At 32.9% G+C, this 15,645-nt stretch overlaps 1 protein-coding gene across 1 annotated transcript in view; it reads right to left on the bottom strand.

The window, feature by feature from the left end:
• LOC114087648 (SAM domain-containing protein SAMSN-1) overlaps window positions 1-15,645 on the bottom strand; it is a 50,406-nt gene that overhangs the window by 17,699 nt on the left and 17,062 nt on the right. Inside the window, exons 2-5 of the mRNA XM_027929181.3 lie at window positions 10,083-10,154; window positions 5,901-6,050; window positions 2,340-2,469; window positions 193-344 (exon numbers count right to left, since the gene is read on the bottom strand). Of these exons, the coding sequence (XP_027784982.2) occupies window positions 193-344; window positions 2,340-2,469; window positions 5,901-6,050; window positions 10,083-10,154 (504 nt within the window). The remainder of the gene's footprint in view (window positions 1-192; window positions 345-2,339; window positions 2,470-5,900; window positions 6,051-10,082; window positions 10,155-15,645) is intronic.

Raw genomic sequence — 15,645 nt, 5'->3', positions numbered from 1 at the left:
TGGTTTGATCCCTATTATCCCACCTCATCTAGTTTTTCTTTTTTCCTACATCTTTGCCACTGTAAGCCAGTCCCCAGTTCAACTGTTGGGAAGAACATGCATCCCTACTTTCTACGTCTTGTACTTCCTGAAACGGATCATACAACAAGAATTTGACAAAGGATTTAGAAGGCAAATAAGATGTTGACCCACCTTGATTTTGAGGGAATCAGTGTCATAGGGACTTGGAGTGAAATCTGTATGCACTCTGGCACGGCCACAGAATGGTCCTGTGTAGGGGCCATCATCATCCAGTCGAAAGCTGTCTCGGTTACTTGCACTATCTGAACAGCTTGTTATTCCACCTGGAAAAAAAGTAGAGGTCAACAGCTCCTATCAAAGGCTTTTGGCATTCTGAACACTCATCTGGCCACTGAAGCAATGGATGCCAGTCTTGTTTTACCTTCCATTCCTATTCCATCAGTGACGTCTGTCTTCTGAGCTATTTCTGACCTGTTTCCTGGCCATCTGGTACTGTCAATCACTAACCCAGACTCTCTTTTCTTTTGTTTGCTATGATTTGATCCAGCACATGGTGTACTAAGCAATGGACACTGACTGAAGAGCAGCAAGGTATATGGTTAGCGCTTGACCAAGTCAGATAATTTTCATGCACGTGAACCAAGTCAGAAATTGATAGCAACAGTTTGATCTTTGTGCGCTATTGACCATGAATGGTCAAAGCATTTCATTACCAGGTTCCCTGTAACTTATCAAAATTGTAGCAAAAACTCTCCCTTAGAGTCCCTAATTTTGTATCAAAGTCCATTCTGAGGCAATATCTCTGCGTACAAGGTGGTACTTTTGCCTGTTGGCTAAGCGTGAGGGAAAGAGGAAGTGGTCTCAATATCTGGATCCCTAAGTGGTTTGAAACTGTTTTAAACCGAGCTTTTGAAACTGCTTCAGATTCTTGTTTTTTGTTTGTTTTTTCTGGTCCCCTTCTTTTCTGATTTTGAACCTCAGGGGCAAGAGTTGGAAAAGATTCCATTTTGCTGGTTCCCAGTGGAAGTGCTTCTTCCTTTGCCCCCTACTCTGTGTCATTTTACTTCCTCCTTCTGGCTGTCTTTTCCTTTTCTCTTTAGGGAGCAGCTCGGGTTTCAATATCATCCGTTATGGAAATAAAATAAGATCTTTCAAGAATCTCCATGTATATATAAACTTGCATAAAAGACTGCTGAGTTGCCTCTACTCACAGAAATGAAGTTGTGTAAGATAACACTTAGGAGGGCCACTGGCTCCTCATATTCTCCCTTCAACAATGAATCCAGGTCCAGGATTTTCATGGTACATTATAGTCAATAAAATTCCCCCCTCATTCAGCATCACAATTTAGAATTTGAAAACTTCCAAGAGAAATGCATACTAGTGAAATTTGAATTACACACACACATGAGCACATCCCGCAAATGTCTCTGAATTAGATTTATTCACAAAATAGCTGTTCTATAGCCAATAGGAAAATAGGAATAAAATTTAGGATATTTGAAACATCTAGTCTTCATGATCCATCTTCAAATAACAGAGGCAGTTGATTTAAAAAGAAATGGAAAAGGACTTTTAAACATCCTGAAAAGATTAGAGGATTTTAGAGGAGCTTACATATAAAAAGTCATAAGGTTCTATACATTATCAGTAGTTTCATCTAAATATTGTAGCAGGAAATGTGACTAAGTCTTCACTAATTTCCTTCTTAGAAAGATATCAGTGTTCATTAGAAAATCCTTGTTGGTCCCTTGCTGATTCCTTTTTGTCACCTAATTGGTGACATTTCCAACATTTAGTATTTACATATTACTTCACTCTTTACTCATTATTGCTAAAAAGTAAAGAACAGAATTGATGTCAATGACTTGTAATTTTTAAAACATTTCAGGGAAAAAGAAAACTAAAGGTAAAAGAGAGGGGGAGAGACAAAGAACAGGGTTTTATTTATTTGAATATTTAATGTCACGTTAAGCATTTTGACTCAAGATAATGCTGGTTTTCCCCAACATACACTTTATTCTAGGGATTCAGAATTAATTACCCAACACAAGATTTTTGAGGAACACTCCCAAGAGGCCTGCTGACTGAAGCATTAAAAAGTTTTAAAATGATGGATAATTCTGTCTAATGTATTGTGCATCATTTTGAAGAATATATAGATTCAAAACATCCTACTTTTCACTATTTCTCTAATCAAATAGCTGGAACCTTGTTGTTAATTTGATAAATAAACCCCAGAGGGCAGATTTGCTGTTTTTAATTAATTTAACCCAGTGCTCACATCTAGGATCCTTCTTCTTATTCATTAGCCTTACTTGATGAGCTCTGCCCACTGTAGAGACTATCCATGGAGTCACTGGCTTTGAGGGAGGCTTTCTCTGTGTGGGTCCCAATCATGGGGTCACTATTCCGACATGGGAGGGCATCCTCTCCATCTTCCCCATCCTTCAGAAAAACATATCAGAGGTTAAGTGCTAAGAGCAGATTTCCATGGAGATGTTCACTGTGTGCATTGATTTAACAAACAAGACATATTTTAGCAACAAAATACTTAGGAATACATCAGCATAAAATATGAGAGTCATTAATCTTTAGTTCAATTTCTAGCAAAACATTTTAGAGAATACTTGAAAAAATTCCTTAGATGAGACACTGCTTACTGTGGAATTCAGCTGAAATTATAATGGCTCATTTTTGAAAATAAGAATAAATATCATATTAGACTATTTAATCAGAAATACTAGATTTATCAACATCTAGCCATATCTGTTAAAGTACTTTTACTTCAGTATGCTCTCTTTCTCATCTATTTACCACCATTACTAATCCTTTGAGATCTGATACTACAGGTTTAAACCCTGCACAGTTGTTTCATGTCAGTTATTTGTGCTCTACCAGATCACTAGATATGAATAAAACATGCACACTTTGCAATTCTAAAGCAAAGCTTATCTAAGAAGCTTTACAAATCTCATACCGTGCTTGCCACCTAGTCAAGTCAAAAGCAAATCTTGCATAAAATTACGAAAGACAGACAATTTCAAAACAAATTACATTTCCTTGAAAACATCCCAAATGTTTTCCATATTTAGATACTTTGGACAAAGCCTGTGAATTTCTTAATATTTATCCAAATGTAATTCAATATTCCCATTTTTGAGCATTTCTAAACATTGATAAAACTTCAGAATATACAGTGTTAGTCTCAGTTTTATCTATTGCTTTAATTATTCGTTTAGTCATTCAGTGCAGTTTTATAGCATACCTCCTAGGTAGACAGTACTGTTCTAGGAACTGGGGATACTATGATAAATACCAGTTGGCTAACAGCGTCCTTTCTCTAATGAAGTACACTCTAGTGCATTAGGTTATGGATGTATACATGTATATGCGTTTAAAGTGTTTAAGGGGGCTGGGGATGTGGCTCAAGCCATAGCACGCTCGCCTGGCATGCGCAGGGCACTGGGTTTGATCCTCTGAACCACATAAAAAAGTAAAATAAAGGTGTTGTGTCCACCAAAAACTAAAAAATAAATATTAAAAAAAATTCTCTCTCTCTCTCCTTCTCTCTCTAAAAAAATTTTTAAAAATTAAAGTGTTTAAGGAAGAATGCATAAACAAAATAAGCAAAATATTTTCAGAAAATTATAAGTGATATTAAGGAACTACAACTAAATTATGTGAAGGAATTAGCTTCGATGATTAGGAAGCTTGTTTGATTTAGATAAAATAGCCTCCAAAGAACTCTGCTAAAAGGTAACATGTTCTGAATTATTGATCTGAATGATTAGAAGATGTAATTTATGAGAAAGTTTAAATGTAGATTTCTAAGCAATAAGAACAACATAATTGAACTCAGAATTAGCTTGTATTGTAAAGGTTATTGTCATAAGAGAAAGGTCAGTATTTATACATGAGTTCAGAGAAATGGACTAGTGCCAGTTCATGAAGAACTTTGTAGACTGTGTGGTGATGGTGGAGAAGCGCCAGTTAGATCTCTTTGTACAGGACTCTGCTTTATTGACTGTACTATGCATTGTGAAGAGATCAAGAACCTTGGGGTCGGAGGCAAAATGTTACAGTTTGAGTATTGTTTGTTCCCTCCGAAAAATACATGTTGACATTTAGTCCCCATTGTGAGGTATAAAAGAAAGAAAGCAAACCTCAGAAAGAAAGCCAGGAAAAAGAAAGACCAAAAGAATGCTCAAAGAAACCGAGAAAAGATTATGCTACACATGTAAGGATATCATCACTTGTGTCAAATACAGCTGAAAAGTGAAGTGAGAAGAAATAAAAATGATCATTAGGTTTGGAAGCACAGAGATTACTCCTGATTGTGATAGAGTACTAAGGACACAGTTGTATAAAAATGGGTTAAAAAAGAAAATGGACATAAGACCTATAAATTAACATAATAGAATTCAGAGTCCATAAATAAACTCATATGTTTATGATCCATACATTTAACCATATATTTATAGTCAATTGATTTAAACTGGGTACTACGACAATACAATGGGGGAAAGAACAGTCTTTTTCAACAAATGAAGCTGGGGCAACTGCATTTCTACAAATGAATGAAGTTGGACTCTTTCCACACAGCAGATAAACACATTAACTCAGAATGGATCATGCTCCAAAATTTAAGAGCTAAAATTAGAAATCTCTGAGAAGAAAAGATAAGGGTAAATCTTTATGACCTTATGTTAAATACTGGTTTCTTAGGTGTTATACCAAAGTACAAGTGACAAAAGCAAAGAATAGGTCATATGGGCTGCAACAAAATCGTAAACATTCATGCTGTAAACAACGCTATTAAGAAAGTAAAAATATAAGTTGGGTGTGGTGGTACACACCAGTGGTAGTGCACACCCAAAGTTGTGGGAGGCTGAGTCAGGAGGGTCTCACAAAACCAGTCTCAGCAATTTAGTGAGGTCCTAAGGAACTTAGAGAGGTCCTGTATCTAAATAAAATATAAAATGGGCTGAGGATGTGGCTTAGTGGTTAAATGCCTCTGGGTTCAATCCCAGGTATCAAAAAAAGTACCAAAAAATATTAAAAATGTAATTCATAGAATAGGACTTTTATCCAGAATATGTAAAACTGGAAAATTAAAAAAGACAACACAATTAAAAACTGGGCAAAGGATTTAAATTAACACCTCTCCAAAGAGATATAGATGTGGTTAACAAGCAAATGGAAAGATGATCAACATCATTAGTCATAACAGAAATGTAAAGTAAAATCACAATGAGATTCTACTTCACCTCTCGTAGGATGACTAGCATAAAAAAGAAAAAAGACAATAACAAGTGCTGGGAAGAATGTGGAGAAAGCAAAACACTTTATACATTGCTAGTTGGAATGTAAAATGATGCAGCTACTTTGGAAATTGGTTTGGTGGTTTCTCAAAATAATCAACACAGTTACATATATTAATAAGAAACAAAAATATTCCTGAAAAAAATAATTGCAAAGAGATGTTCACATCAGTATTATTCATAAGAGCCCCAAAGGAGAAACAACCCAATGCTTCATCAACTTATGAATGAATATATAAAATGTGGTTTACCTATAATATGGAATATTATTTTGTAATAAACAGGAATGAAGTACTGGTGCTTAATACAACTTAAATGACATTGTTCTTCACAGTGTATATAGATGTCTGATCTTTCTGAACATCAATTTCTTCTATTAAATTGAGAGTAATTATACTTTCTTCCACCCAATTTTTGGGCATGATAAGTGAGAGATAAAATACATGTTTAAGTACTTCATAAAGCACTGATACTTTATGTACATCTAGAAAAAGAACCTGTTGAATATTTTTGGAAAAAAAATAATAAAAGAAATGATTAACAGGGTGCACTTACCTTTTCCTCAGAAAGGGCCTTAATGTACTTTTTACCCACTTTTTTCTTCATGGTCCATGAAATGCCTCTCATTTTTTTCCCTAGACCTCCTCCATTACTTGAAGTTTTATTTTGTTCTCCACTTTCAGTTGTGGGTTCCCATTCAGGTGCCTAGTTTGGATTATTTTTTGAAAGATGAAACAATAAATACGTGAGGAACATTGATTTGAAAATCTTGTTAGAAGACTGAATTCATGGACTTTCCATACATTCTGTGCATTAACCTTCACAATTTCAAATAGTATAGGCAAAACCCACATATATTTCAAGTTTTTCAGACCTGATTATCTTATTATTTGTGTTACAAACCCAAAAATTAACACTTGTGATGATGAAGGTTCTCACCTTTACATCTGATTTTTTTTTCTTTCTTTTTATGGTGCTGGGGATTGAGCCCAGAGCCTCATATATGCTAAGTAACCACTTTACTGCTGAGATATACCCCAGCACCTACATCTGAATTATTTTTTAGAGTATTTTGGCTATTTTAGAAGAGTTTTGTTGAAGAATCATTTTAGATCTTGTTTTTGAGATGAAAAAAAAATAGAAGAAAATACCACATACTGAGTGATTTTTGTCTATTCAGATGGGAGACATTTTATTGAAGAGTTTAGAAAAGCTATAGCATTTATATGCTGAATGAGCATTATAACAGTGTCTTGTTTTTTACAGAAATTGGGATTGTTATGACTATTTTTTAGAAGTTCTGAAGTTAGTTAAATCAGTTGAGAAACTAATTTTTTTCCACCTTGCCAGGTGAGTATACTTGCACATTTTACACATTCTCAAGCTATGGTAAGAGTTATTTGGCTCCACCTCTCCATAATTGGGGACAGGACATGGGGAGAATGGAGGGATTTTGACAGGGCAAAGGGAAGAGAGGGAAGGGGAGGGAGCATGATGGAATGAGATGAACATCATTACCCTAGGTACATGTATGACTGCACATATGGTATGACTCTCCATCGTGTACAATCAGAGAAATGAAAAGTTGTGCTCCATTTGTGTACAATGAATTGAAACACATTCTATTGTCATGTATAACTAATTAGAACACATTAAACGAAAAGAAGAAAATGTAGAGGAAAAAAATTATTGGCTCCATCTATTAGTAGAGAAATCTTCATGTAATTCATATGCTGTACTAATAATCAATTCTCTTGTTTGAATTGCTTCTGTCTGGTACTTATTAAAGCAATGACTTCCCATCTAACTCAGAATAAAACACAAAGTGTTTCCAGCCCACAGAGCTCAATAACATAATATAAAATATGTGATGGAGTATAATTAATATATTATATATTATAAAATGCTATATATTGTGTTATATAGAATCATTTTGAAAAAATATTCTTACCCACTTACTCCTAGTAGCTTCTTACATTTCCCCTGCTTACTATTATAATGGTTATCAAAATTTGGTCCCAGGACCAGCAGCATCAACATATTTGGGGACAATTTGTGTTTTAACAACGTTTTCAAGTGATTTTTGATACATAGATGTTTGAAAACAAGTGTAGTAATTTTTTTTTTGCCACCCTAGCCCCCTTGCTTACTTTATCAGATTCTCACCATGATATAACCACAGATCTTCCTTAAATCATCCAGCTTTCTATTCATATATCACATAATAGGAGAGAAATTTTCTAATTGATCACTCTCCCCATTTGTCCATATATCCAGTTTGTTTAATCAGACTTATTCTTGTCCTAAGGACCTAATGTTACTTGATATACTTGATACTATATTTGTTATTTAATTCTTATCTGCATCTTCCATTTAATGCATGTTCCTGAAGATTTTATCTTTTCTTTATTCTGAGTATCTAGACTACTTATATAACTGGTGATTCAAATTTTTAAAATAAATGAACTCTTTATGTTGAACTTCGAAGCATTTTTTCTCCTTCCGAGGACATACTTATCCTTAATACCTGAGATTTGCAAGAAACAAAACTTGTAGGTCATCTGGCTTAGCACTGCCCACCATTCCTGATAGGTGGACAGCCAGTCATTCTCTGAATATTAAAAAAAAAGATGGGAAACTTCTCTTTAGTGAACTTGACTATTTTAATATAAAAGTTTAATCACATAGTTAGCATCATTATTAATCAATATTATGTTTTGCTTGATATCTTACCCCAAATTGCCTATGATAAATATGAATGGACAGCCAATTTAAGCCCTCATTGTAGAAATTATTAATTTCTACATTCAAGGTTATAAAGGCAAAGATTCTTTGCTTAATTCAAAAGCCCTGAATAAAATATAATTTGGAAGCACTTTAAACTGTTAGAGTTTTTCTTTCTTCTCTCTGCTTAAACTTTCTCTGTGTTCATTGTAAGACTATTTTACTAACTAAAACAAATGTGAAAATTTTTTATTACAACTGATTTTAAGTTATTCTCTAAGCTTCAGGAAATGTACTACAGATTTTTTTTTTTCAGTTTTTCTACCATTATTTACAGAAGCTTCAAAGAAATTATCTCCATATATTTTAAGTGTTTACATTTTTTGATGCTGCTCTTCATAGCCTAAGCTACATTTTTATTTAAGTATTTAGTTACAGCTTTGTTTTTGTTTCTGCCTTTTAAAAATATGTGTCCCCCTCTAGACTTCAGGCATCATGAAATAAGTAAGCATTTTCATCTATTATTGCCATCGTACTTCCTGAGTGCCTGTTGGGAATTCTGTCACGGAGTTTGATATGAATTAGTTGAATGGAAGGAGGATGAATGCTGTGTTTCTGAAAAGTATGCAAATTATTTCATCACGTTCACTAAATACTTTCACAAATTATTCAGCCATTATAATTTGTCAATGACTCTGAATAAGTCTGGGTTACATTTATGAGTTAAGTCTAGAATTATAAATTAGATAATGTTTGAACATAGTTATGTATGATTATGGAGAATTAAAAGTTTATACAAGATGCAAACTGAAAACAAAAGTCTTATAAGGCTTCTCTGTCTCTTTCAACTTTTCTTAAGCTTGAAAGTGTTCATAGCTTACAAATATGTATGTAATGGTCACTGATGAGACATTTCAATGCATATAGTAGGACTTTGAGGATGCATTTGAGTAGTCATATATATATATATACATATATATATATATATATATATATATATATATATTCATGCATATATATATATGAATGGATGTATTTATGAATTACTAATGGTCATTGTTATCAATTTATTTCCATTTCTTTTGTGCGGAATATCTGTTACTTTAAAATAAAGCGTCATTGGTGAGGTTGCTGAGTCAGGCAAAATGATAAATATGTATTTTTAATTTTCTCAGCATGTATGCCTCCTTTCTATTCTTTTATTAGTTATTGTACTTTTCTTTAATCACACATCACAGGTTATCCCTAGCTAATGAGATAGTATAACAAAATGGCAAGCTTTGGAGTCAGAGAAGAGGTTGAGTTCTGCCTTTGTCATTTACTAACTCTGAAATGTAAAAGTAATTTTACTCCATGAAGCAAGAATACTTCTTCAACAGTAAGATAGAAATATAATAGTTTCTATGTTGTAGGTAAGGAAAGTGTTTATATTATTCTTACCACATGGTAAATGCTCAATTAAATATATATTATTGGCATTATTAACATAGTATTTTATAAATGTAATTTATGGGAAGCTTTCTTAAGCTTAAAAGTGTGCATGGTTTACAGATGTGTATGTAATGGTCACTGATGAGACATATCAATGAATATAGTAGGATTCTGAGGGTGCATTTGAGTAGTTGTATGCTCTCCTTAACAAATTCACAGCTAAGCCACTTAATCAATTCCTAATTTAAAACCATTACAACAACAACAACACACACACGCACACACACGTATTATGATGGAAGTGCTCAGGAAATTTGGAATTTTCAGTGTCACTGTAAATTGCAACTATCTTCTTATATTCATATTTTACCTTCCTGAACATCTTTTAGCCATCTTAGTTTTTACCTTAATGCCCAGTATGATAGGAGGTATCATGTTGTTTGTTCATTTATTCCAAAAAATATGGGAACGCTATGATTTAAAAATGTTTTTATTTTTCATACTTTACTTTGCAAAAGTACTGTTTTCATAATGTTAGAAAGTATGTGCATAACATTTATAAATATAGAATAAAATACTAACCTCAGTTGAATCATCTGGTTTTGATATGGAATTATTCCGAAAACGATCAAAATTCCCAAAACTGCTGCTGCGCTAAAAAATTGGAAAAGAAAAGGCAAGGAAATTTAGGGGTTGTGACTTTCACGACTGAAAATCATAACAACATTTCATTATAGTTTAATAAGCACTGTCTCTTGCATATATAGGCTATAAAAAACTCTTCCCTGGAAGATCAAAGACATTGAAGTTATAAATATTATTAACCTTTTTATATTTATAGTTGATAAGATGTCTTCCTATGCTTTATGTCATAATGTTTAGCACCTGGGAGAAAAATCTCTGTTAAATTATTTTTAACTTAGAGAATTACTTTTACTCTTGAGGGTAGCCCCTGAAGAATCTGTGAATTCTAGACTGAACCTTCTTTAAATGAGCTAAACACTACTTCTAGCAGGTAATGGCAGTAGTATCAACCAACCAACCAATAAATAGCAATGATAAAACAAAGAACACATTTATGAGTAGATGCACAATCAGAGATCAAATTTCATTAAAAAAATGAACGCAGTTGCATTTCCTATTCTTAAATCTTGATATTTTGAAATTATTTACTAGGTGGAGAAAGAGAATGCATATACATAGATCTATTAATAAATTGAAGGCATGTACCATCTAAAATTGTGAGTAAAACTGAATTTTTCCACATTTCACATGGAATTATAATGGGACCTCTAGGTCAATTTCATTCACTGGTTTTAAGAAAAAGCTCAATATGTTAATAAGAGACTGTTCCCTTGGATACCTTTTCCCTTACAAAGCTAAATTTTTATTCTTGTGCAACTCATTCTAGGCAGGTAATTACAAACAATCCTGACATGCTACCAAGTATGTGGATCTCTTCAACACATTTTCAAAATTTTTTAGTCATTGAATCAAAAAATTGTTATTTCTTTACGCTCTACTTAATTTTATGCATTGTTTGGGATGGTAGTTATCTGGTCTTTGTATACCTTTATGTCCTATCTTAGCTACTTTATCTCATTTCAAGTTTATCATACTTTAAAAATAAGCCAATGGTACTGAAAAAATAACCCAGTAGAATGTAAAAGTAATAATGGGAGTCAGTAATCTATAGGAGCTTGTATTGTCCTTCCAGAAATCATAGCCCATTTCAGCTTAAGTCAGCTTCAAAGGCCCCTAGTCCTTAGAAGCACTCTAATACTCATGTCTCCCCACTAGCTATCTTTAAAACTCCTGGCTTCCTTTTAAAATGAGCTGAAATTAAAAGATCCTGACATGTGACAAGGGGTGAGCTGATAGACTCTGTGCTGCTGATTATCACCCCAAGGATGATGGCTGTGTTAGATACAATTAACGCCTCTCACTGACTTGCCAGTCCTGCTGAATAAGCCCTTCAGCCCTTCTTGCTTGTGGTAAGAGGAGAGGAAGAGAGCCTGAAATTGAGACCCACACTGGAAAATACCAAGACATTTTAGGCCTAGAGACACTGCCCAAAGTGTTAACTACTTCACCTTGCCTACTGGGCATTTGTAGCAGGCTGTCATTGCTCGGGCATCACAGAAGGGAATTGAGAGTGCTGTTCTCCTGCTTATAAACAATCCAGACATGGGGAAATCTATTACCTTTTCATAGACCTAAAATATTCTTATGGCCTATTGTAGCCCACTCCTATGTCAATTTTGTAGTCTACATTGTGCCTGCCTCCTGCCTATCAAATATTAATGGGAGTTATGGAATGATTTCCACTACTGGATAATGGGTCCTATTGCACAGGAGGGCACAGAAGAATAGACTCCTTCAGCGTTTTTTACACTATCTTTTTCCATTAAGTAATCAATAGTCACCACCTTTTAAAATTAATTCTCCCCCCATTATATCAATAAAGAAAGCAGATTTAGGAGTAGTGGTTTAAGAAAGATACAAGACTATTACTTTGGGTTTTGCCAGTCATCTCATTGCTAATAATTCAACAAATTGAAGCCAAAGAAGTCTATCAGTCTTTTCTAAGAGACTGTTAAGAAACATATCTATGTACTTAAGAAGACATTTAAAATATTTCATTATTCTCTGGTTTAAAAGTCAGGGACTTTCAGAGATGCTGTCATAATGTGTTTATAGGTTATAGCTTATAATGCAAAGGGGTTAATATTCATTATGAGGTATGATCAAGGAACAAATTTATAATTTTTACTGTCAAGATTTTTTATGAAAATGTGAATCATGTGGATGCAAAATCTGCTTCTACTATAATATTAATAAATGAGAATGTGGGTCTTTTTGTTTTATTTTTTTGTGGTACTAAGTATTGAACTCAGGAGTGCTCTATCACTGAGCTATACCCCAGCCCTTAAAATTTTTTTTTTTGTTTTTGAGACAGAATCTAAGTTGCTGAGATTGGCCTTGAACTTGTGATCATCCTGTTCCAATCTCCCAATTTATTGAGATTATAGGCATATACCCAGCAGAGAATATATTTGAATATTGATAATTTTGCATCATATACTCACAACAAATTAGATTTAGCAAATACTATTGATGACAGAAACTCCCATCAAAACAAAGCTATTAAATAAACAAATAGCCCTACCCCCACCCAAAAATAAAATGTATACAGTTGTTTCTTATAAAGTTAGAAATTCATTTGTAAAATAGAGAAACATCTATGAAGAACATTTAGCATTATTTTAAAAATTTATGTATGTGTTTTCCCTTTGTGCTAACAATTAAGTTTTCAAGTGTCTACATCAGAGATACAATTGGATGTGAATTGATTTACAAACCCACACTCATTCTAGAACTTTTATGAAGAAGCCAAAAACCCCAAAGTTTATCAAAGGGGGTTTGACTGAATAATGTATAGTAAATAAACACCATGGAAATGTAGGCAGCAGTAAAACAAAAAAATTGAAACACATATTTGAAGAATGCAATGGAATAATCTCTATACAGTGTAAGTTAACAAAGCAAAATGCAGAAATGTACAGAGTGGCTCTAATTTATCTCAGTGTGGAAATATATGTGTTTTCTAATACAGGCAGGTATATATTTTTATTTCTTCATGATATAAGGCAAAACAAACAGGATAAAGGGGATAGGAAAGAAAATACTCTGGATATGTATTTTTATTTTCTAGATTTAACTTCAAAGCCATGTAAATATTCCATTTATTATAAACCGAATTAAATCAATATAAAAATATCCCTAAAATTTCAAAATCAAAATGAAACAAATGAATCTAATTCTATATTGAATTGGCTGTTCAAAAAAAGGAATTACTTTAAGTGGTTTTAAAACACAGTAAATTGATGGTCTCTACATAATAGCATGTATCTCAAGGACAAAAACTAATGACAAAATAAATCTTAACTTGTTTTCAATAATAACATTGTTATTAATAGTATTGGTATATACAGGTATACATGTTGAGTGACAATAAAAATAATAATGTTAATGACATTCATAATGAAGATTCTCAGTATATGAGAAAAGCATATATAAAATCTAATGTTTTGATTAAAAAAAACCTACAGTATTAAATTGCAATTGAAAACATTGTGAGCATTCATGGCATATTTCCTCTTTAAAAAATATGTTTCCTAGCTCTGCCTACTTGAAAAGATTTGGAACAATCAGAATTCAGTGTTGTGTCACTTCTAGTGTCTAGATAGTAGACTCTAGATACATTTTTTTTCAAAGGAACCAGGTCTCTTTTACCAGGATGAGACAGAAAATAATACTAGTTGATTCTGGACACCTTATTATACCATAAAACGAATACATTTTCCAAAAAATTTAGGGTCCATAGTGAAAATTCTTACTGGGGTGAATTGTATCAAAATATGGCCAATTTCAGTATTAGTAAAAATAATAACTTCAATATATCTAACATGTCAAAATTCATGGGTTCGTATTTATACCGCAAAGAAAAATAGCAGTGATTATTTTTGGAAATGTTACAGTTATATTTTTGAAAACTAGCAAATAAAAGTAAATACTTAATCTGTCTTTTCTGTATAAAGTGCATTTCAGAGTAGCTAAACAACTGATCATGGAAAATTACTCTGTATATGTGTATATTCAAATTTCATCAATTAAAAATGTCAAAACTACAAAATTATCATTTTGTAAATCCCTAATATAGTATTGGATCTAGTCAATGATTATCAATGACCACTAAAAGACAGACAACCAGAATATGTACTTTGTAAAGGAAGCATTTAAGACCACTAATTAAATATTCTTTAGAGGCCAGGAGAGGAGAGGGGGGGGGGGGGTAGGGGAGAGAAGGGAAAGGAGAAATCACTCCAAGCTACCAGATTCAGCTAATACAGAAACAGAGGAGCATGTTAAATGTCACCAAGAGGATGCAATCAATCAGAAAAAACCTAGACAAGGAGAAACTACATAACTACATGACAGATGACAAGGTTTTTTAAGCTAATCAATAGAAAGAAATAAAAGAGGACACATAAAGTATAAATTAAGAGACTCTAAGTGTTATATCAACCAAATACAACTGGGAATCTTGTTTTGATACATATCAAATAAATTTCTGTACTAAAAACATCCAAGAAGAAATTTTGCATTGAAGTAGTACTGTTATTTTTTTTAAGTCAAAAAAAAATCTAGTGAGGTGCAGCCAGTGTTTGGGCATAAAAACACAATTGGCCTTTATTTAATGATTAGCCAGGTGGTGTATAATATATAGGGTAAACTGTACTACCATCTACTTTTATATATGCTTGAAATTTTCCAATGTAAAATGCTGGGTTAAAAATGTGTGTATGTGTGTGTGTGTGTGTGTGTGTGTGTGTGTATGTATGTATGTGTATGTACACATGTGTGTATATTTTTTAAGAATTAATGATATTATAAGTTAATTAGGGAACCAATTTATAAAAAATATAATAATATTGCCTAAGTTTTAGTTATTTGAAAGTACAGACAATTGAAAGAGAAATTAAAGATTTTTTATGTAAATTTACTTTGATACAACTAATTTTTTTATATAAATGTGTTTTTGATTGCCTTTATGAAGTGGATCTGTGATAACACAGTACAGATTACCTTTTTTTTAATATGGTCTACTTGGCTTCCACAAAAATAGTGCTGAACATGAGTCATATTTGAACACATTCATGCATATATCTCCCTACATGATGCAATGAATCACCTAAAGGAAGGTAAGAGGATTCTTTTTTATTAGTCACACCTCTTGAATAATTTTAATAATTATTGAATGCCATTTTATGATATAAAACTGTCAGTTTCTTAGAAACCATTTCATCCTTCTCAATGAGGAAATTATTGCAAAACCTCTACCTGGAAAAACATTTTCTTTTTAAAAATTTTCCACCATGCTACTCCATTAAAGAACATTGATCTAGTCGGTTTTTTCTCAAAAAAAAAAAAAAAAATGCTGGTTAAGCAGCATGGGAAGTGTGGCAAAGTTAACTTGATAGCAAGAAGGGAACTAAGTGGATTTCCTAAAAGAATGACCAGCCTTCTTTTACCAACATGCAGGAAACTAGAGAGTCTGTTTCTTGAAAAATGAAGTAAGCTT

This window comes from Marmota flaviventris, chromosome 8, assembly GCF_047511675.1.
Source record: "Marmota flaviventris isolate mMarFla1 chromosome 8, mMarFla1.hap1, whole genome shotgun sequence".
Classification (NCBI taxonomy): domain Eukaryota; kingdom Metazoa; phylum Chordata; class Mammalia; order Rodentia; family Sciuridae; genus Marmota; species Marmota flaviventris.
The sequence above is the reverse complement of the archived record's forward strand: the minus strand, read 5'-3'. Positions and strand labels throughout refer to the sequence as shown.